This window comes from Elgaria multicarinata, chromosome 5 (genome assembly GCF_023053635.1).
Source record: "Elgaria multicarinata webbii isolate HBS135686 ecotype San Diego chromosome 5, rElgMul1.1.pri, whole genome shotgun sequence".
Classification (NCBI taxonomy): domain Eukaryota; kingdom Metazoa; phylum Chordata; class Lepidosauria; order Squamata; family Anguidae; genus Elgaria; species Elgaria multicarinata.
In genome coordinates, this window is record NC_086175.1 from 81,464,965 (window position 1) to 81,488,297 (window position 23,333).

Below are 23,333 nucleotides of genomic sequence, written 5' to 3' on the forward strand. Positions count from 1 at the left end.
GTGAATATATCAGATCTAGTTAACTTTAGAAAAACAAAGATATTTACAGCATAGCTTTTAAAGCAATGTTTTCATAACCACACACAAACATTTATTCAATCTAGAAGAGCAGGCAATGCAGACATTGTACTTCAGGAAGATGAGAGCAAATGATACACTAATATAGTTTATTGCAATGGCAGTTTAAGTATCGTTGAAATTTTAATTTTTAAAAATGACACAGGGCAGTGGGGAAATGACACTTTCACACAAACCCATTGTAAAGAACTTTCTAGTAATTCATCTTGTTATAAAAAGGACAGATAAATCCTAAGCCTAAATTGAATAGATATTTATCTTTATAGCCTTCCAGGTTTTTCTTCTTTATTTTGTAATTAAAATTGTAGAAGAACACAAATTGGTGGAATTATTTTTTAAAATGTTCTCTGCAAGTATTGGAAACATTCATTGAGGATACTAATATTACAAGAATACTGAGGGACAAAGTCTTTACTCCACCCTCCCCTTCTCAGTTACCACAACAGAATATTAAATATCCCAAACACCCACTTGTCCTACTGTCATTATAAATCAAAGCCCAAATTTAGATTCTCTGTACACACTTGGATGCTAAGTGGTCAGATTTATACAGAAATCAGGGTATCTGAAACTATTTCAAAAAGACAAACATGCTTAGGAAATGCTAAATGCTAATTTGGAAATATCCCTTTAGGCTTCCTTTATTTTCCTTTTTTTTTTTTTTTTTTTTGTCCAATGAACAGTTAAATACATCTATGTTCTTTATTTTGTGAAAACACAGACAGGATTATGCATCCAGACAGAAAGACATTTATGCACATAAAACAAACAGCATAGTATAACCCTAGTGGATTGTCTGCATGGGCAATTACTATTATCCTACAAGAGAAAGACCACTAGTAGAACATGGTTAAGCAATTAAGACCAAAATCAACTGAGCTGATTCTGCCTAACAGTATCTGACAATTCATTTTAAAAGTTCAAAGTTGTTGAGAAAAATAATCCAGAATCTATATTACAAGAATTCAAGTTCATGTTTTCAGACTTTTACACAACAATTTCACACTGTAACAGATGTCAAATATATTTCATTCACTCTAAAAACGCAAGGACAAACACAACATGTCATACAGTTCAGTATCTCTTAATGTCAAAAATTCAAACCTGTTTTCTTTAGTAACCCATATGGGATTTAAATATTGCCAGTATTTCATGTTTAGTCACAGATGACAATGTTTTCTTCAAAAGGTTGTTTTAGTGTACGTGGTCAAAAATTAATATAACGCTGGTGAACCAAACACATTTCTTGTTGTTCAAGACAAATTCTGTGTATATTTAAAAGTGTAGAACTCGAACAAGTTAATCATCAATGCTGGTACTGAACTGTAGAAAGTATAAATGAATGACAAACTATACTATAGAACCATCTTTGCTTTGTGCTGGAATCATCACAGGAATAGCTCCCATTCTACTTAGATTAGGTGCAGCTACCTTTGGTGGTTCAAAGGTCGGATTTTGAGAAGGTCGTTCAAAGTCTTCACTCGGTACTTTGTTGTATTGAGTCTTGGCATACCCATCCATATTGGAAGGAGACATTGATCCCAGAGATGAACGATTACTCCCTATATAGCTCCGGGCTGTTGAAGCACGACTCTTTGGAGGGGGAACATCCTCTCTGAAAATCAAACATATTTAATTTTCTTGAGTCTTTAAAACAAAACAAAACAAAACAAAACACTTATTTCAATGTAATGCTGCCCCAAGTACTTTACTTAGAATTCTCCTATATGTCAAAAAAAGTTGATGGGGTGTAGAAACACTTTCAGCCTGAGGGATGAATTCCATTTAGGAAAAGCACTTGGGGGCTGCATTCTAATGGTGGGTGGGGACTAAGGCAAAAGAAGCAGGGCTAAAGTAAAGGGGTGGGGCCAGAAATACCAGCATATTTTAACATAAAGCTCTTACTGGCATACTAATCCTCAGGAGAGGAATTTCAACTTCTTAGAATGTGGAAATCTGCACAAAAGCTGGGAAACCACCAAATGATTCTTGGCTGGGCCAGTTTTGACTCCCTAGCCTGAGATTCTGCACCCCTGTTCTAGATGGTATTCTTACTGCCATGCTCATGCTAGCCATGCTTTCTGAAAAGGGAAAGCAGCTCGTCTCACCTCATCCCTTTTAAAGGGGGAAGTTTGCATTGCAACTCTGGATGAGGGTGGGGGAAGCATGAATAACTTTCTAAGTTAGTGGCAATACAGCAACTAATTCTGTGGACAAGAGGCAAGGTAGCACTGTTTCTGTTCACTTGTTTTTTTTAAAGCACACTTTGTTTTTTGGAATTACATAAGCATTCCCACACTGAAGTGGTGAAGTGATACACAGTTCAACAGCTAGGTGTGTAAAAACAATTGAAAATCTGATGTGGGCATGGGGAAGAAGTCATGTTCTTTGGCAATAATAATATTGCAGGCACTATCTAACAAGTGGCCATGGTATACAGCTCAACATCCTTCATACTTCACTTGCTATCACAACTACCTGGAAGGAGGAAAAATATTTTCCCAGTGACAAAATATTGATGTTTTGAGTGCTGGGAAAGCATGACATCCCTGTAACTGCAGCACTCCTTTCAATGCTTGGAATAAGAGGAAAATGCAATGAAATTCGCAAACATCACCTCCTGCCTGACTCCCTCCAATTTTAGGTCTTCCCAATGGTGCTTGTAAGCCCTAGCTCTGTTGCTACAGGCTGCTGTACAAATTATGGGGCAAAGTTGTTAGACATTAAAATGAAAAATAAAATTTCTACACAAAGTTCTCATTTTAAACATATCTGGATCTTCAGTGCTGGTATGTAATCCTATCCATGGTGCTTGTTACCAAAACAAAAGTTCCCAACCTGCAACAGTAACCCTTTTCCCTCTTTGTTCTCTCTATGCTTGGGAAAGGTGGAGTCTAGAAATGAGGGAATGACGGAAAGCTGAGACTAGCATAGAAATTGGGTGGAACTAGTGGCAATTGGAAAAAAACAGTTAGAAGGAAGTCAGGGACAGTTATGGAAAAGTCAAGAAAAGAGGGAGCTGATGGGCAGAGATAATGAGAGGAATTATGGGCCAGAGGTAGTTAGGTTAATTAGTGAATAGAATAAGCAAGAGGGTGTGAATAAGAAGGGAGAGAAGCTATTGAAAGCAGTGATTTGGTGTACATTTTTTAATTAGTATCTTCATTATTTAGAACTACTATTATTACTGTCATTACTATTATTAATGGATGTTTACACTTTAAAATAATGATGCTCTGGTCTGAGTAGATCTGAAGATTGACATATCTCACCCCATGTGCTAAGGATATGAAGAGGAGAATTCTACCTCTCTAACTAGATGGTGGCAGATGGTGTTTTGGGGAGCCCTGTGGAAAATATGGACTAAGGCCTTAGTTAGAATCATAGAATAGCAGAGTTGGAAGGGGCCTACAAGGCCATCGAGTCCAACCCCCTGCTCAATGCAGGAATCCACCCTAAAGCATCCCTGACAGATGGTTGTCCAGCTGCCTCTTGAAGGCCTTTAGTGTGGGAGAGGCCACAACCTCACCAGGCAACTTATTCCATTGTCGTACTGCTCTAACAGTCAGGAAGTTTTTCCTGATGTCCAGCTGGAATCTGGCTTCCTTTCACTTGAGCCAGTTATTCCATGTCCTGCACTCTGGGAGGATCGAGAAGAGATCCTGGCCCTCCTCTGTGTGACAACCTTTTAAGTATTTGAAGAGTGCTATCATGTCTCCCCTCAATCTTCTCTTCTCCAGGCTAAACATGCCCAGTTCTTTCAGTCTCTCTTCATAGGGCTTTGTTTCCAGACCCCTGATCATCCTGGTTGCCCTCCTCTGAACACGCTCCAGCTTGTCTGCATCCTTCTTGAATTGTGGAGCCCAGAACTGGACGCAATACTCTAGATGAGGCCTAACCAGGGCCGAATAGAGAGGAAATGCAGGTTGCTTACCTGTAACTGTAGTTCTTCGAGTGGTCATCTATGCATTCACACATATGGGCTTTGCGCCTGCGCAGAGACCAGACCGGAACCTTCTATAGCTGAGTGGAACGTTTTTGGCGGGAACCCCTCCCCCACGCTACTGCGCATGTCCATGGGGTTCCCGCCCTTCCCTCAGTTTACAGGAGTCCGACATTGTGCCCCCATAAACCTGAGTGTAATTTTAATAAAGTACATTCCACACATAACTGTGTCATTTGTAAGTCTCACACCACCAAGTGGGGATGGTGGGTGGGTTGTGTGAATGCATAGATGACCACTCGAAGAACTACAGTTACAGGTAAGCAACCTGCATTTCTTCTTCGTGGTCTCTATGCATCACACATATGGGCGAGTAGCAAGCTGACATACCTTTGGAGGTGGGTTGGTGCATCATCTGAAGATCTCGGAGAGCACTGTCCTCCCAAACGAGCAGTCCTGCCTCGCACGAGTGTCCAAACTGTAGTGCTTGACAAACGTGGATGGAGTGGACCACGTTGCAGCTCTACAGACTTCAGTCAGTGGAACACCTCTGGTGAAGGCCACCGAAGTTGAAACAGCTCTGGTGGAATGAGCTGTCACAGGTTTCACTAACTCCATTTTAGAAATAGAGTAGGCCAATTCAATTGCCTCCACTATCCAACGTGACAGTCGTTGGCAGGAGACAGGGAGTCCCTTAGAAGGCTCCCCATAACAAATAAACAACTGTTTTGTCTTCCTAAAATTGTCCGTTCTGTCCTTGTAAAAAGCAAGAGCCCTTCTTACATCGAGAGTATGCAAGGAAGACTCAAGAGGTGTAGATGGATTAGGAAAGAAAGCAGGAAAAGTAATGTGCTGGGACAGATGAAAAGTTGACACTACCTTAGGTAGGAAGGCTGGGTCCGTGCGTAGCACAACCTTGTCCTTATGAAAAATAGTATACGGGACATCTATCCTAAGAGCTTTAAGCTCACTTGCACGTCTTGCCGATGTGATGGCTACTAAAAAGACAGTCTTTAAAGTAAGCAGCCTAAGGTCTGTCGAAGCCATGGGCTCGAAGGGCTTGCGTGTCAATGCTTGCAGCACAACTGACAGGCTCCAAGGCGGCACGATAGTCTTCACAGTCGGTATCGTGTTCTTCAGACCTTTCAGAAATTTCTTAGTTGTTGGATGGGTAAAAGGTGTAAAACCATCCACACCCCGATGAAAAGATGTAATCGCAGCAAGGTGAACCCTGATGGATGCGAGCTTAAGTCCCTGCTGGAAAAGTGTCAATAAATAATTGAGGATGAAGGATAAGTGGCAAGATTCTGGTATTTTGTCCTTTTCCGATGCAAAATTCTGAAATCTCTGCCACTTTGCTGCATAAGATTTTCTTGTGGAAGGCTTTAGTGCTGCCAATATAATGTGGTCCACAGTCAAAACTCTGGTTCCAGAGGAGGAGTGGTTGCTATCCTCCATGCAGTCATCTTGAGGGTCGACAGATCTGAGTGTCGAACCCTGCCCTGATGTCGAGACAGGAGCTTCGGTATCGACGGAAGCCTGATGTAATCCCCTCTCGATAACCGAAGAGCGTGGGAGAACCACGTCTGTCGAGGCCACCACGGCGTGATCAGGATGCAATCGGAGTTGTCCATCTGGATCTTGGCTATCACTCTTGTCAAAAGTGGAAAGGGAGGAAACATGTACAGGAGATTTCCTCTCCAAGTACTGGTGAAAGCGTCTCCTAGAGAGCGCTTTCCTTTTCCTGCCCTGCTGCAAAACTTGGCGCAGACCGCGTTGTCCTCGGTAGCGAAGACATCGACAACAGGGCGGCCCCAGTACCGAAAAAGGCTTTCCCGCACTTCGACGTCGAGCTCCCACTCGTGGTCGACATGGAAGGATCTGCTGAGAGAGTCCGCAATGACGTTTTCCTTGCCGGCTACATGGATCGCAGTCAGGTAAGTCCTTCTCTTTATGCACCAGTTCCATATCCTGAGTGCAGAACGGTTCAGAGGGTGCGATCTTGTTCCACCCTGCCTGTTGATGTATGCCACCACGGTAGTATTGTCCGTCGCGATCAAGACATTCTTGCCCTCGATCAACTGTGCAAACGCTCTTATTGCATTTTCTACAGCCATGAGTTCGAGGTGATTGATGTGCTGTTCTCTCTGTGATCGAGGCCAACGACCTTGAGCAGTAAGGGAGTTGCAATGAGCTCCCCATCCTTCTAAGGATGCATCCGTCGTGATCGTTACCGAAGGCGCCTGTTGTTGGAATGGAACGCCTTCGAGAAGAGTCGACATCGAGAACCACCATTTCAGCGATGCCCTGACTTGCTTCGGTAACGAAAGGTAAGTTCGTCGAGCATTGAGCCTGAGATCGAAAGTCCTTAAAAACCAGGCTTGCAATACCCTCATTCTGAGTCTTGCAAACCTGATGACTGCCGTAGTGGCTGCCATCAGGCCTAATAGTCTCTGGACTGTCCAAGCCGATACTTTCCGACGGCTTTCGATGTCGATGGCTAACTGCTGCAAGATGTTTGCCCTGGTTGAAGGTAAGTATGCTCTCCCGTCTCGAGAGGATAGGGTTACCCCTATGAAGTCCAATCTCTGCTGTGGAGTCAAAATGGACTTTTCGTGGTTGACCCACAGCCCCAACGAGTCCAACAGGTTGAGGGTGGTTAGTATATCCGACTGGAGCGCCTCGCTGCTGTCCGCTACGAGAAGCCAATCGTCCAGGTACGGATAAACATAAATGCCTTTCTGCCTTAGGTGGGCGCATACCACCGCCATGACCTTCGTGAAGACTCTCGGTGCCGTGGCCAACCCGAACGGAAGAACGGTGAACTGGTACTGGGATGCACCGATCGAAAACCGCAGGTAAGCTTGATGCGACTTCCTGATGGAGATATGGAAGTACGCATCCTTCAGATCCACCACTGCGAACCAAACTCCTTTTTGTAGAAGCTGCAAAATTGAAGTAACCGTTGTCATACGGAACTTCTTCGGGGTGATGAACTTGTTCAGTTGTCTTAAGTCCATGATCGGTCGAAGACCTCCATCTTTCTTCGGGACCGTGAAGTAACGGGAGAAAAAACCTTGGTTGATTTCCTCTGTAGGTACGGGAGAGATGGCTCCTTTCGATAGCAAGGTCTGTACCTCGAGTAGCAGAGGAGGGGATGGAGTCGTTACTTTCACGCCGGAAAAAGGAGGAAGGGCATCGAGCTCGATGGCATAGCCCGAGTTGATGATAGTGAGCACCCAGGAGTCTGATGTTATTGACTCCCATTGATGGTAATGGGGTGCTAGGCGGTTCGCAAAAGGGAGTGGATCTGGGGCCGAAGAGTCAAACCCGCTGCTTTTTAGAGAAGTCGGGCTGACGTTTTTCCTGCTGGAAATGACTCTGATAAGGCCGTTTCCTTTGAAGTTGTTGCTGCTGCTGCCTTGGTTGCTGGTATTGAGGCCGCTGCTGGTATTGTTGTTGTGGGGGAGGCCTTGTCCATCTTCTAGGTTTGTATTGTACAGGAGGGGCAGAAAAACCCATCTTTTTAGCAGTCGTACGAGCCTTATAGATGGAATCTAAGGTCTCGTCAGTTTTTGAATTAAACAACCCTTCGCCATCGAAGGGCATGCTTTCGATTCTGGCTTTTGTCTCGGTAGGGAGGTTGGCTGATCGTAGCCAGGCATGCCTCCTCAAAGAAATGGCCCCCATCATATTCTTTGAATGGCAATCGACTTGATGCCTCGCAGTTGACAATTGTTGCCTCGCAATCGCCGAAGCCTCCGTTTGGAAGACCCTCGCTAAGTCTCTTTTATCCTCTGGGAGGTAGTCACATAGTGACCCCACTTTCTCCCAGAGGAAGAGCTGGTACCGTGCCATTGTTGCTTCGTACGTTGAAGCTTTGATACCGAGGGATGATGCCGCGTAGATCTTTCTGCCTGCCAAATCCAACTTCCTACCCTCCTTGTCAACGGGAGCAGCATGAGCTCTTTGAGAGTGACCCTGGGCTGATTCAACCACGATGGAATTCGGTTTTGGGTGCTTAATTAAAAATCCAGCATCCCGTTCTTGAATCCTATAAAGAGATTCTAATCTCTTTGAAGCTGGTTGTGTTACCGATGGTGTCTCCCATGCGAGTTGTGCTGTCTGTTTGAGTGCCGGTGGAAAAGGGATCGCAATTGACAGACTAGTCTTTGTTTGAAAGACATCGTAGATGGGATCGACCTCCGGTTCAACCGCTTGTTCCAGGTCTAAGCCGAGTGCACGGGCCATCCTTAACATATGGTCCGAAAACCTCACCATATCATCCGAAGGTGATGAGGGGTCCTCTCCATGTACGTCATCATTAGGTGACGGTACCGATGCTGCTACAGTGTGTATTGAGTCCGAATCAGATGGGTAGTCACCCTCTGGGGATGATACGGTAACCAGTTGCATAGGATCCCGCTCCGTCGGTACCGTGGCAGCTGCAGCAGCTGGTGTCGAAGGGTGGCTTCGACGTCGAGATGGAGATTGATATGCTGATGGAGGCCGTAGCGGTAACTGGCAGACCCTAGTGGTAGGAGGAGGTTGAGGAAAACATTCCTCCTGCGGATAATGATAGGCTTGATCTGTATCATAGTATCTTTGGGTACGGTATCGATCCCAATCATAGAAACTCTGCCTGTCTTGGGGCTCAGAATATCGGGAGACTCTGTCCCAATCACGCCTCGGTGTTCGTCTAGGCGACACCTGCAGAGGGATTACATTCTGGGATGTTTGAGGTCTTGTAGGCTCCCGAGCCGAAGCTGCTGATGCGGAGTCTCGTAACTCACCCTCTGATAGACTAGGAGGGTGTGTCGGTACCGTCTTCCTCGGTATCGACTGAGGTCTCGGGGTCGAGACATGCCTCGATACCGTAACAGCGGTAGGAGGAGTTGTTTGCCCTCGAGGGGGCTCAGATAGTCTGGGAGAGCCATGAGAGGTTTTCTCCGCAGATTTCTTCTTCTTTTTCTTTTTCTTTTCCATTTCAATGGAAGATTTTGGCGTTCTGGCCTTTTTAGCAATCTTTTTGGCTGCAGAACTTGCCAAAGACCGGCCAGGCGTCAGGGGTATCTGTGCCCTATCAATTGCTCTGGCTTGCACATTCGTCCCTGTGCTTCGGTCAGAAACGGACTTATCAGTTGCCGTTTTATCCATTGGAGCTTCTGTAGCTTTGAGGGCTTTCTCCCAAAGTATCGAGCGAAGGCGGTCTGCCCTGTTCTTTCTGGTCTGCTTCGTAAAGGACATGCAATGGTGGCACGCCTGTACAATATGGCCTTCGCCCAAACAAAGGACACAGAGGGAGTGTCCGTCCGTAGGAGGTAGTTTGGCTCCGCACTTGACACACTTGCGGAACGGGGCCTTTACTGCCATGCGGCAGTCGCGACCGTAGTCGCTAAGATAAACTATCTACAAGAATATAATAATAATTTTTTTTATTTATTTATTTTATTTTTTTTTTATAGATGAAAAGAGAAAAAGGGCGAAAAAGAAGAAAGCTGAAGAAAGCTGAAGAAAAAGGTAAGTAGAAAATATTTTTAAACAGATTTAAGCAGAGAAACGCTAGAGGTTCAGTCTTTTGGTCTAGGCACGATGGCGGACGACGAAGAACTGAGGGAAGGGCGGGAACCCCATGGACATGCGCAGTAGCGTGGGGGAGGGGTTCCCGCCAAAAACGTTCCACTCAGCTATAGAAGGTTCCGGTCTGGTCTCTGCGCAGGCGCAAAGCCCATATGTGTGATGCATAGAGACCACGAAGAAGAACCAGTACCTCACGTGATTTGGAAGCTATACTTCTATTAATGCAGCCCAAAATACCATTGGCCTTTCTTGCAGCCATATCGCACTATTGGCTCATATTTAGCTTGTGATCTACAACAATTCCAAGATCCTTCTCGTTTGTAGTATTGCTGAGCCAAGTATCCCCCATCTTGTAACTGTGCCTTTGGTTTCTATTTCCTAAATGTAGAACTTGGCATTTATCCCTATTAAATTTCATTCTGTTGTTTTCAGCCCAGCACTCCAGCCTATAAAGATCACTTTGAAGTTTGTTTCTGTCTTCCAGGGTATTAGCTATCCCACCCAATTTTGTGTCATCTGCAAATTTGATAAGCGTTCCCTGCACCTCCTCGTCCAAATCATTAATAAAAATGTTGAAGAGCACTGGGCCCAGGACTGAGCCCTGCGGTACCCCACTCGTTGCCTCTCCCCAGTTTGAGAAGGTTCCATTGATAAGTACTCTTTGAGTCCGATTCTGTAGCCAACTGTGAATCCACCTAATAGTTGTTCCATCTAGCCCACTTTTAGCTAGTTTGTTAATCGAAATATCATGGGGCACTTTGTCAAAAGCTTTGCTGAAGTCAAGATATATGACATCCACAGTATTCCCACAGTCCACAAGGGAGGTCACCCGATCAAAAAATGAGATCAAATTAGTCTGACAGGACTTGTTCCTGACAAATCCATGTTGGCTTCTAGTGATCACCGCATTGATTTCAAAGTGTTTACAGATTGACTTCTTTATAATCTGCTCCAGAATTTTCCCAGGGATGGATGTCAGACTGACTGGTCTGTAGTTCCCAGGTTCCTCCTTTTTGCCCTTTTTGAAGATAGGGACAACGTTAGCCCTCCTCCAGTCGTCCGGCACCTCACCCGTCTTCCATGATTTTGCAAAGATAACAGACAAAGGTTCTGAGAATTCTTCCACTAGCTCCTTCATTACTCTAGGATGCAGTTCATCGGGCCCTGGAGATTTGAACTCATTCAAGGAAATTAGGTGTTCTTTGACCATTTGTTTATCAATCTCAAATTGCAATCCTGACCCCTCAACTTCTGCTTCACTTTTTCCAGGGGGGTCATAGACCCGCTTTTGGGAGAAGACTGAGGCAAAGCAGGAATTGAGCACTTCAGCCTTTTCTTTGTCATCTGTTAACAATTTGCCATCCTCATTAAGCAGTTGAACCACCATTTCTTTCCTCTGTCTTTTACTACTCACATATCTGAAGAAAGCCTTTTTATTGCTTTTAGCATCCCTCGCTAACCTCAGCTCATTATGAGCTTTAGCCTTCCTGATGCCATTTCGGCACTTCTGCGCCACCTGTCTGTACTCTTCTTTTGTAGCCTGGCCTTCCTTCCACTTCCTATATGTATCCTCTAAGCTTTTTGTGGAGGCACATTGGTTTCCTCTGTTGTCTTCTATCTTTTCTCCTTGTTGGAATTGTTTGTAACTGTGCCTTTAACATTTCCTTTTTTAAATACTCCCACCCATCCTGCACTCCTTTTCTCATTAGACTCACTTGCCACGGGACTTTACTTATTATAGTTCTGAGTTTATTAAAATCAGCTTTCCCAAAATCCAGAGTACACTCAACTTTTGTCTCCTTCATAATCAAGAATTCAAGTATGACATGGTCACTTTCCCCCAGAGTTCCCGTAACTGCCACTTTATCCACTAAGTCATCCCTGTTGGTCAATATCAAGTCAAGGATTGCCGATCCTCTAGTTCCTTCCTCCACTTTCTATAGGAGAAAGTTTTCACCCACACATGTCAGGAATTTCTTGGAAGGGCCGCTTTTGGCAGTATTTGTCTGCCAAAATAACATAATTAACAAAAGAACATAAGGTTTATCCCGGGGTCATCCGTGCCTGCTCCTGGGATATCCTGTGTGTCATTTACATGAACAGGGATGACCGCGGGACAATCCTGGGAGAAACCTTAGGTCTAGCTAAGGCCTCAGTGACTTCTAGGAGCCATGGACTTATAGGGGAAACAAATTTACATCACAACTCCTGAGAACGGGTATTAACTGTGAAAAAGGATGGATAGTGATCGGAAGATTACTCTTTTCACTAATCAAAATCCCCTTGACCATTGAAATCTCTGCACCGGTCTGCCTTCATATTATGACAAAGTAAGATTCACAGTATCTCCCAGCTCCTTATTCCATAAATGAGTTTTCATGAGTTTCACATTGTTTTCATACTCTCTTAATGAAAAGCAAAGAGCATTTACAAAATGAAGAGCAATATTACTAAACATTTCTTCTGCAGCAGACTTCTTCCCCTGAAGAGAAAGAATCCACGCCTGTGTGGCCCATGATGGCCATCTGAGTTGCACTAATCACCTCCTTACTTTGGTATCAGAGTTCTTTTGGAGCCTACCATTGCCTCAACGTAAAATAAGTTTGAAATTATTTAGTGAGGCATACTTGGCTAGAAAATTCCATCTTCTAAGGTATCTTGGGACCCTGGGGGTGTAGCAAGACTCTGATGGACAACAAGAACTATTTGATTAAACCAAATGTATGAGGGGAGAAGGAAGGCAGCTAGCTGAAGACAGAGCCTGCTGGAGGACATACAATGGGCAGATCTACACAGCCCAAGTAGAGAGAGCAATGCAGAGCTCAATACCATACTGTCAAGGACACATCTTGTGGCCATCTAGGCAGGATCCCTGATCCCATTTCCTGTAAATTTGGGGGCTAGTTGAACTGTGGGACATTAATCTATGGAACATTAATCTACAAACAGTGCAATCCTACACCCACTTACCTGGAAGTAATCTCCACTAAATTCAATGGGGCTTACTTCTGTGTAAACATGTATAGGATTGCTCTTCAAATTAAGTTTAAATAACAGGTATTTGAACAGGTAACAGAGGAAAGGCCCCACTTTTAAACAAGCGCCTCTCAAGCATAGTCTCCTAGAGAACAACTTTAGAGCATATGCGGAGTAGCCTATTTCTTTAGTGAAATAGATCCAATTGTTTTGTTCTACTTTCATCAGTATATGGATTATAGTCTTTTTAGCTTTACACATCTTTGGTGTACTAATAAATATATTTTAGTTACTGTTTAAAAAAGTCCACTGCTTGCCCTCTGCTAGCAGAATAGGCAAAACTGATTTACCCTCCCATTTGCAGCCCCCACATGTGCTGCAATCTACTCCAGAGGGTTGGGAGACTCTCCAGATCAGATCTGGGGGGCACACAAGGGTTGGAAGGAGATGGAGAGCAGAAGCCCACTTGCGCAACATTGGATTTATTATTATTATTTATTATTATTATTATTTATTTATATAGCACCATCAATGTACATGGTGCTGTACAGAGTAAAACAGTAAATAGCAAGAGCCTGCCGCATAGGCTTACATTCTAAATCCATTGTTTTTACAAGTTATAATCACTCTGAGATTTCAAATTGGAAAATGGAAAGAAAAAAAAATTATGAGTAGACCCCATTTCATGCCAATTGACTAAACCATGCAAATTTGTCTAAGCATTTTTAAATGTGAAAACGTGAAATCATATTGTCTGTTTCTTAGAATGACACACCTGATATCATGATGTACTTCTTTTTCATATTTTTTCTCCCTTTGTTTTTTGCAGCAACAGAAGATGAAAAAAGCCAGTAACGAGAGAGCCAGAAGAGTCCCTATGACAGCTCCAGCAATTGTACCCGCTCTGTTCATAGCTAAAACACATAAAACAAATTATATGAGGTGGCATAAATTAATCTGAGTAATGGAAAATCCTTAGCTGAATTCTATTATTTCACTATTACCTAATTACGAATACTTACGAGGGGTGATATTCAGCAAAAGTATGCATTCATCTGTGCCAACTCTATTTGAAGCCGAACATTTGTATGTGCCAGAGTGAACCTGAGAAGCATTTTTCAATGAAAGATCACCTGTACCTGTAAATATCAAAGAAATTAGTTAGAATTTTGCAAATATATATATATGGTAGAATCAATAAACCATGTATGTTACTGCAAGATTAACTTTGATTGTCATTTTGCATATTATTTATACACAACAAATTTGATTAACGTAGTTAAAATGCTTTCAGGGACCTATCTGTCACTGCTGTTTGGTATAGGTGTCCTTGACAGAACCAAATCCAATTTCTGCCAAGTTGTCTAAAAAACTGCTATCATCTTCACATACTTAACTCATCTATTTCATCCAGGATGACATGTCTAGACAAACATATAGCACCATAAGAAAAAATAAATACAATGCTACCCATCCCAATATGCTGTTTGCAGGAAAAAGGGAAAACACTGTTATCTTTATGTTCATATATACCCCCCCTCAGACACTCCATTCTTCCCACTTGTCACAACTGCCTAGTCTCCTGAATCAGATATCAAGTCAGTTATTGCTACTTCACATTCTTCCTCACTCTTTTTTAATTGATTGGCTTGCTTCTAAATGGTGAATGAGTAAACATTCCAAAATGAATCTTTCTGCATGAAAAAAATTCAATAGAATATAGGCGGGGTGGGGGCAAGGAGTAGGAGAGCTATGTCCTTATAGCCTTTTTTTTGTTCTCAAATGCAGTTTCCCAAATAACGTTTTGTAGGCAGCTAAACATAGCACTTCTTAGCAAACATCTTTGCAAAATTGTTTGGATACCATATAGGGCATGTCTGCACCATGCCTTATCCTGGGGATCGTTCCGGGATCATCCCTGTTCATCCACGTGATACACAGGGGATCCTGGGGACAGGGAGGGAAGATCCCTCCATATAAACCGGGACAGCTTTTAGCCCAATTTTTCCTGCGGTTTCGGGATCGTCCCAAGACTGCAGGAGGTGTGAGCAGCTATCCCAGTTTCATCCTGACTCCTCATGAGTAAACACAAGGAACTTCAGGCACTCTGTCCATCATGAGTGGGGTGGGGGGAGCGAGATGTGTAAGTTCTTTAAAAAAACCTTACAGTTCCGATGGAGCGCAATAGCGTTCATCTTCTGTAAAAAAAAAAAAAAAAAAAATGGTGGACACGACATCCCTCATTCCTCCCGGGATGTTGTGCGCACTATCTGCACAAAGGGGAGGATCCCACGATCACAAAATCGCGAGATCCTTCCCCATCCCTCCCGGAATCCCGGGAGGTGTAGACATGCCCATGATAAGTACAGCAGAATAGCTTTATTCTATCTTTAGTAAAGCTGCACTAGTAATTAATTTAGTATTTGAAGTTAGAAAGGTGTACACATTCATGCTCTTATCTTTGAGAAAGAGTAATAATATATAAGCATACTTGATAATGTGGTTGGAAGTTCGTCTGTACCAGAGGTTTTTGTCCAAAGGTAGTTTATAATTGCAGAGCCTTGGGATTCACATTTAAGCGTAAGATCCCTTCCAATCTCCTGTGATCCTTCAACGTAGCATTTAGTCTTCGCAGGCTTTTCTAATAAAGGAATATTAATCTACTATGAATGAAAAGTCTTAATATACTATCATCGACAGCTCTGTCTAAATAAATATACAGATATTTTGTCAGCAAATATAGAACTAAAAGTGTAACAGGAACTAGGAATACTGATTATTATACTACATTTTTCGTTGCGCAGATATTGGCCAGTATCCAATGATAGTCCTGCATAGTTTAGACCATTGAAAATAAATGAGACTTAGGTTACTCATGGCTAATTTAATTCCCATTCATTCCAATGGGTTTAATCTACCCAGGGCTAATATGGGATACTTTAAAAAAAAATCTCGCTCCTTCGCAAATATGAAGGTGCTATAAGAGAAGGCAGGATGAACTTGACAAGAACATTGAAGCCCACTGGAAAATGCATTAAACAAAATATTACAGATGTTTTACAAAGCCATTGACATTTTGTTTCAAGAATTTTCCATCAGGTTTCAAGATTCTTATAAATTTCACTTCTTTACAAATGCTGTCATCCACTCCTCCACACTTGAGAAGGACTGACAGAAGTAATAATAAAAAAGTATTTGCACATTTTTGAGGCACCAAAAAATACAAATAAAAAAAAGCCAGGGAATGAGTCATAGTCCTTTGAAACTGCCATTTCAGCATTATTTACAACTTCGAAACTTACCTAAGATTGTATTTGCAACTAGCATCCATTCATTGTTACCAAAGAACTTGGGAAATCAAAAACTTTCTGCCCACATCACTTCATAGCACCACAAGGACCTTTTCCATAGTGCCATATGAAGTAGTTGTATCATGCAATTTGTGTAGTTTGATTTATGGAAGTGAGAGTGATTTTGCCACATTCGAAAGAAACCTTACATTATATGACTTCCTGATGTAAAATTCTTGGTGAAGTTTGCACTGACAATAGGGTAAAACTACAATATCAGGTATATCCTTGCCTCTTTCAAATTCTACTCACATTGTTAAATGTCATTGTTCCATATGGTTTTTTTTTAGCAGATATATAGTTTAGGCTACTATGAAGAAGCCTTGTTGAACTTAGAATCATAGAATAGTAGAGTTGGAAGGGGCCTATAAGGCCATCCTTCCCTAGTGAGGTTTGTGATTGGTCAGAGTCTTAATTCCGCTGTTTAGTAGCTCATGAAGGAGAATAAATACGAATATATAAACACACATAGCACCTAGTACAAGAGAGATGGAAAGGCTTCCTCCTCAGACGTTTCTTTTTAGTCATTAAACACTGCCCCGAAATCTCTTGCAAGGATATACTTCACAGAGGCAGCTTTTCATTTGCAGCTGTGTTAAATGGAGAAATGAGCAGGGGCTGGGGAAGGAAGATGGACCCTTTTCATGCATAAGCCAGGATAGCAGGAGAAAAGGACAAACAGGAACGGAATTTAAAAATGGCATAGTTAGCTCCCATTGATCAATCAGAGGAGGATGTGGCAAGATTAGTGATGAAAAAGCTGCTCTTTGTTGTTATTACAGAGCAAAATACTACAACTGCTGCTTCCCAGAATTAAATTCATGGTTTCTGTGGCGCTGCTGCCAATCGTGACTGTTGATTCCTGCAGAGATGAATTCATGATGGACTCCAGGTGATGTGACTTCAAAACACAGCCCTAGGACTCTGTAATGGAGGAACAGCCTACAACTCCCAGTATGCACTGCCTGGTTGGCTGCACTTACCAGGGCCCAGGAACGCTGGGAACTTGTGGCTTCACCGCTGCCACGCTTGTCAGCACAATCCAGGACATGCCAGTCACCGCACATTTTACAAGCGCCCCGCAGTCTACTGCTTCCCTAAGAATGTGTGGCGATCTCTACATGGACTGGCACATCCTGGATCGCGCTGGCCAGCGGGTGATCACACTGGCGGGCGGGCGATTGTGGCAGCGGTGAACCTCAGTAAGTGCAGCCCTCCCAGGCACTGCAGACTTTGAGACATCATTTGGCAGGCAGCAGAAAATGCATCTTCCCTCACATACAATAATACTTGAATGTTGTCCAGGGGTACCTAAACATTTCACTTACAGCAGCTTCCTGTGAACAAAACTGTAAGGCTTTCAGCTGAACAACAACAAAAGAAAAGGAATAGACTAACAACTAAATGTACCACTAAGCTTGTTTCTGTTTCTCAAAATCTCTTGCTTTTGGAAAATCAGTCACAAGTACAAGCAGCGAAGGAGAACATGGTTCCACTAGCTCTGAATCAGGTTTGTTGCAGTGACAAATGGCACATATAAGTATTGACAGCAAAACTGAGGATACCCCAACAACCTTGGTGGAAGCCAGTTCAATTCTACTGAAACAGATGAGTGTTCTCAGCATGGCATGCAGAGTTCTTTGGGTTGCTAAAACATTAATTTTTCAGTTTTCAGTACTTTTTTTCTTAAACAATGTAAGTGTGAAAGGGTAATTCATGCTATTGTCTTCTAATTTTTTAGAAGTATCCAATAAAAATGTATCCATAATATAACATTTAAATCACATTAAGTGTGATTTAATTTTTCACTTAAATATTTCAGGTTCAATAGTTGTCATGTATTAGGACAAAAAAACAATAGGGGTACATTTTTTTAGCATTGTTATTTACTAAATAAACATACTATATTAGATCACTCTCTAGGGCATTAGAATTTTCCAATGCAAATTGAAATTTTTCCTAGTATATACTACCGTATCACCCTAATTTGTATAGGATTCCCCCCCCCCCTGGAAAATTCACATCACTGGTGCTATGTGGGCTAGATTTTATCAGGGTCCCTCACGAAAGTTTCAACTTGTACAATTGTTTACTCAAAGTGACATATTTTACCTGACTTTAATCTAAAAAGGTGATCCCCTCTTATCTATGAATATATATTCATAAATTGAAGTTATGTTCAAAAAATGCATCCAACTACTTTTCAATATCTAGTGATCCATTCTGGTTTTTTGTAAAGACAGGTTGCTTACCTGTAACTGTAGTTCTTCGAGTGGTCATCTGTGCAGTCACACATATGGGCTCTGCGCCTGCGCAGGGCCAGGTCGGAAACTTCTCAAGCTGAAAACCTTTTAGGCGGGAACCCCTCCCCCACCGTCCACTGAGCATGCTCAGGGGTTCCCGCCTAATCCCTAAGCTGACTTACCGGAGGTGGGTGGTGTCAGTTTATGAAGGAGTAGTCATAAAATCGCCGATAAGACGGCGCGCTCAAAAGCACAGTCTCTGCGTGCCCTGAGGTCAAGGCGGTAGTGACTGGCAAATGTTAATGGTGTCGACCAGGTAGCCGCTTTGCAGAGGTCTGGTAACGCGATCCCCTTTTCAAAGGCCGTAGAAGTGGCCACTCCTCTCGTGGAGTGAGAGCGCACTTTTCCCTCCAACGGGAGGCCAGCGAGTTCATAAGCTAATTTAATAGTCTGAACAACCCAAGCAGATATTCTCTGCGGAGATGCTTGGAGTCCCTTTTGTCTGCCCCCATAACAAACAAAGAGTCTTTGGGATCTCCGGAGAGTTGCTGTTCTGGCCTGGTAGAAAGCGAGAGCGCGTCTCACGTCCAGGGTGTGCAGAGTCGACTCAAGGGGAGAAGACGGTGATGGAAAAAAACTTGGCAGAGTAATATCCTGCCCAAGGTGAAAAGGAGACACCACCTTTGGAAGAAAGGCTGGGTCTGGTCTAAGGACCACCTTGTCAGCATGAAACATCGTATAAGGTGAGTCTATACGTAGTGCTGCTGGCTCTGATGCACGTCTAGCAGACGTGATGGCAACGAGGAATGCCACTTTAAAAGTCAGTAGACGTAAGTCCGTCTTTGCCAGTGGCTCAAAGGGTTTTGTAGCTAGTGCTTTTAGCACCAAGGAAAGGCTCCATTGAGGAACAAAGACATGAATAGGTGGAATGGTATTCTTCATACCTTTCATGAAACGTTTGGTTAAAGGGTGGGTGAAGACTGAGCATCCCTGAACCCAACGTGAGAGGCAGAGATAGCTGCCAAATAAACTCTAAGTGACGAGAACTTGAGTCCTTTTTTAAATAAAGAAAAAAGAAAAGAAAGTACAATGGGTAAAGGTGCCGTAATTGGGTTTTCATTTCTGCTAAAGGCAAAAGCAGAAAAAACTTCCCACTTTTTTGCGTATGATTTTCTAGTAGCCGGTTTCCTGGCTGCTAGAATAATGTCCCATACGTCAACAGGCAGGGATAGGTTATCTACCGATGCCTGATTCTCCAAGCAGTCAGGTTCAGGGACTGGACGTCTGGATGGAGAATGAGCCCTTTCTCCTTGGAGATCAAATTGTTGCATTGGGGCAGTCTGATAAACTCTGCTGAGGACAGTTTGAGTAGCGGAGTGAACCACGGCTGCCTTGGCCACCAAGGTGCTACTAATATGGCGTTGGCGTTGTCTGTGCGCAACTTCAGGATCACCTTGGATAGTAATGGTATGGGGGGGAACAGGTACAGGAACTGTTCCGACCACGTCCTCTCGAAGGCGTCTCCTAGGGATGCTGTCCCGTGACCCGCCCACGTGCAGAATTGACTGCAGATGGCGTTCTCTGATGACGCGAATAAGTCTATCACAGGCTGTCCCCATGCCTGAAAAATCATGTCGAGAACTGAGTCTTTCATCTGCCACTCGTGCGTGTCCACGAAAGAGCGGCTGCGGTCGTCTGCCAGAATATTGTCCTGGCCTGCGATATGAATGGCCGATAAAGTCATGCCATGGGCGATAGCCCAGTGCCAAATGTCTAATGTTAGGGAAATCAGGTCCATAGACCGTGTTCCACCTTGCTTGTTTATATGCCAAACAGCAGCCATGTTGTCTGTATGAATCTGGATGACATGTCCTGACAAGGTCTGCTGAAAGGCGTGCAGCGCTTTTTGGATGGCCATCAGTTCTAGGACATTGATATGTCTTTTCCTGTCGGAAATGCTCCAACGTTCCTGGATTGTGAGATCCCCGCAATGGGCTCCCCAGCCCAAAAGGGAGGCGTCCGTCATCAAATGATGCGATGGTAATGGAGGTCTGAAGTCCAGGCCCTGCATAATGTTGGGTAGATCTGTCCACCAAAGGAGAGAGTTCTTCACCTTGGCAGGGAGCGACAATTTCACTCGATGAGCGTCCCTTGTATTGTCGTACTCCCGCAGAAGCCACAATTGAAGAGGTCTCATATGCAAGCGTGCCCAAGGGACGACGCTGACAGTGGCTGCCATGAGACCTAGTAATCTCTGCACCTGGAAAGCAGATATCGTCTTGGAGTGAAAGAGTTTGAGCGCAAGTCTAATTAATGCTGTAGCTCTATCCTCCGGAAGGAAAGCCCTGGAGAGGGTTGAGTCCAGAATTGCTCCAAGGAATTTAATTTTTTGGGATGGTTGAAAATTTGATTTCTCCCTGTTGATGCACAGGCCTAATTCGTTAAGGAGGTTGATGGTGAGGTGGGTGTTACGGGTGGCTTCCTGCTCTGTACTAGCTATCAGCCAATCGTCCAGATAGGGGTAAATCTCTACCCCTCGAGTTCTCAGAAAGGCGCAAACTGGTGCCATACACTTAGTGAAGACTCGGGGGGCCGTAGAAAGACCAAAAGGAAGCACCTTAAATTGTAAGATGTCCTCCCCTATTATGAATCGGAGGAATTGGCGATGGTCAGGGTAAATAGAGACATGAAAGTAAGCATCCTTAAGGTCAATGGAAGTGAACCAGTCCCCTTGGGAGAGGAAAGGTAGGATGCTTGCTAAGGAGTTCATCCGGAATTTTTTGGGGTGGATGAACTTGTTTAGGTCTCTAAGGTCCAAAATAGGTCTTAGCCCCCCATCCTGTTTAGGAACCGTAAAATAGCGGGAGTAGAACCCACACCTTAGGGTATGAGTTGGTAATCGCTCTATGGCGCCCTTCTCCAAAAGAGACATGGTCTCTTGCAACAGAGTGTCTGTAGGTGGAGAGAACCTTACGGTTCCTAAGGGAGGGAGGGTGGTAAACTCAATTTTGTAGCCCCGGGAGATGATGTTAAGGACCCACCTGTCGGTGGTAATGGTGGTCCAACTGTTATAAAAGGGGGCAAGGATGTCGCCAAATTTTGGTGCAGAACTTAATGTTAAAGGGCAGTCAAAGACGCCGTCTTTGACTCTGGTCGGGTTTGCCTCTGCTTTGCTTGAAGCGTCCCGGGAATTGTTGCCTCTTGTACTGACCTTGGGGTTGGTACAGAGGAGGTCTATCCTGAAATTGCTGTTGCTGTCTGGGCTGGAACTGCTGTTGAGCCCTAGGCCAGCATCTTGGGTGGAAGGCCCTTTGAATTTGTTGTTGTTGCTGCTGCCCAATTCCCATCTTTTTAGCAGTATTCTTGGCCTTTTGGATGTTCTCCATCGATTCGTCAGTGGAAGAATGGAAAAGGCCGTTTCCATCAAATGGCAGATCCTCGATAAGGGAGCGTGCCTCCTGAGACAAACCTGCTGACCTAAGCCATGCATGTCTTCGTAGGGCTATGGACCCTACCATGGCTTTTGAGACGCAGTCCGTCACGTGGCGAGCTGTGTTAAGCTGTTGCCTTGATAGTGCCATGGCCTCAGTGTAAAAGACAGTCGCCAGTTCCCTTTGGTCATCTGGCAGATAACCAGACAGGGATGCCATCTTCTCCCATAAGAAGAGTTGGTGTTTTGCCATGGTGGCTTGATAATTATGCACTCGTAATGACAGTGCCGTTGAAGAATAAATTCTTCGACCTATGCCATCGAGCCGACGACCTTCTTTGTCCACTGGCGCATTGTGCCTCTTATGAGTGTGTCCCTGAGTGTGTCCCTCTACAATTATGGAGTTAGGCTTGGGATGGGTAAAAAGGAAAGGAGCAGACTTTTCCTGTATTTTGTATGTATTATCTAGCCTTCTGGACATTGGTGGCATAGAGGCAGGCAGCTTCCACGACTGTTGTGCTGTGCGTAGTAGCACGGGCAAATAAGGAATGGCTGCTGGAGTAGCTGACTCACAGTATGCGTCATCATAAACCGGGTCATTCATTTTTTCAATGGGTTGGGACATATCAATCCCCAATGATCTCGCCATCCTTTTGCACTTGGTCAGCAAAGTGCGATAGGTCTTCCGAAGGGGAGACCACATTCGAAGTCCCTACAATGTCGTCAGGGGAGGGAATGGATGGTACCGGTGAAGCCTCTTGGGAGGAATCAGACTGGTAGTCTTCCTCCGATAAGACGTCCAAGACGCGTGGCATCAGCTCCCGCGGTTGTGGCGCTTGGCTCGGTACCGAAGTGATCGGTACCGTCGCTTGCGTCGGTCGTGGCGTATGCCTCGGTACCGCTGGCTGAGGCGGTGGTGGCATGCTCGTGACCTCCTCCAGAGGCGGTGGACGGGAAATCGTCTCGGAGGGTGGCTGCCGGAAACGCGGGTACAGGTCATAGTGGCGCTCCGGATAATAGTATTCTTGATACCCTCTATGTCTCCAATCCTCAAAGTGCCGTGGAGGAAATTTTGGAGGGTACCAATCGGTATAGTGGTCCCGACCCCTCAGTGGGGACCTTGATCTTTCATTATGTGTGACGTATTGTCGACTTGAATAGATTGAAGCCGGTGAACCTTCACGGCTGTAACCATACGGGGGTGCGTGCCGGTATCGAAAGCCTTCGGTATTGACGTATGGTTGCTGTCAGTACCGACGTCCGTCGGTATCGATGGATTCTTCTCGGTACCGAGGGGAAGCAGTTCCCTGGTCCGCCACGGTGTTATCTACCAAAGAACTTCTGATTTCACCCTCAGAAATGGGTGCCCTCACACCGGGTTCTTCCGTCGGGACCGTAACAACGTGGAGTGGCGATGGGACTGGTGAATCAGCAACCGGTGGTGGAGGGTTCTGTACCGACAGTGAGGATGGGGTCGTCCGTCTCGGTATCGAGGAAGGCGTCGGTAGCGAAAGCCTCGGTATCAGGCTTACGGCATGCGAGGAAGGTCTCTGTAAGGAGAGACTCGATATCGGGCTCCTATGCCCCGTCTCGCGCCTCGGTATCGAAATACTCGGTACTGGGCTCCTCGGTACCAACGAGATCAGTTTCGATGGTTTTTTCTTTCCATCTTTGCCCTTCAATTTGCTCTTTTTCCTCTGAGGGTTTTCAGCCTCAGAGTGCTCTCTCGCTCT

General features: G+C 44.4%; 1 protein-coding gene across 1 annotated transcript in view; it reads right to left on the bottom strand.

Moving 5' to 3' along the window:
* Nucleotides 1-23,333, bottom strand: part of CXADR (CXADR Ig-like cell adhesion molecule) — a 57,661-nt gene that overhangs the window by 15,655 nt on the left and 18,673 nt on the right. The window contains exons 5-8 of the mRNA XM_063126749.1: nt 15,069-15,218; nt 13,600-13,716; nt 13,353-13,491; nt 1,510-1,693 (exon numbers count right to left, since the gene is read on the bottom strand). Of these exons, the coding sequence (XP_062982819.1) occupies nt 1,510-1,693; nt 13,353-13,491; nt 13,600-13,716; nt 15,069-15,218 (590 nt within the window). The remainder of the gene's footprint in view (nt 1-1,509; nt 1,694-13,352; nt 13,492-13,599; nt 13,717-15,068; nt 15,219-23,333) is intronic.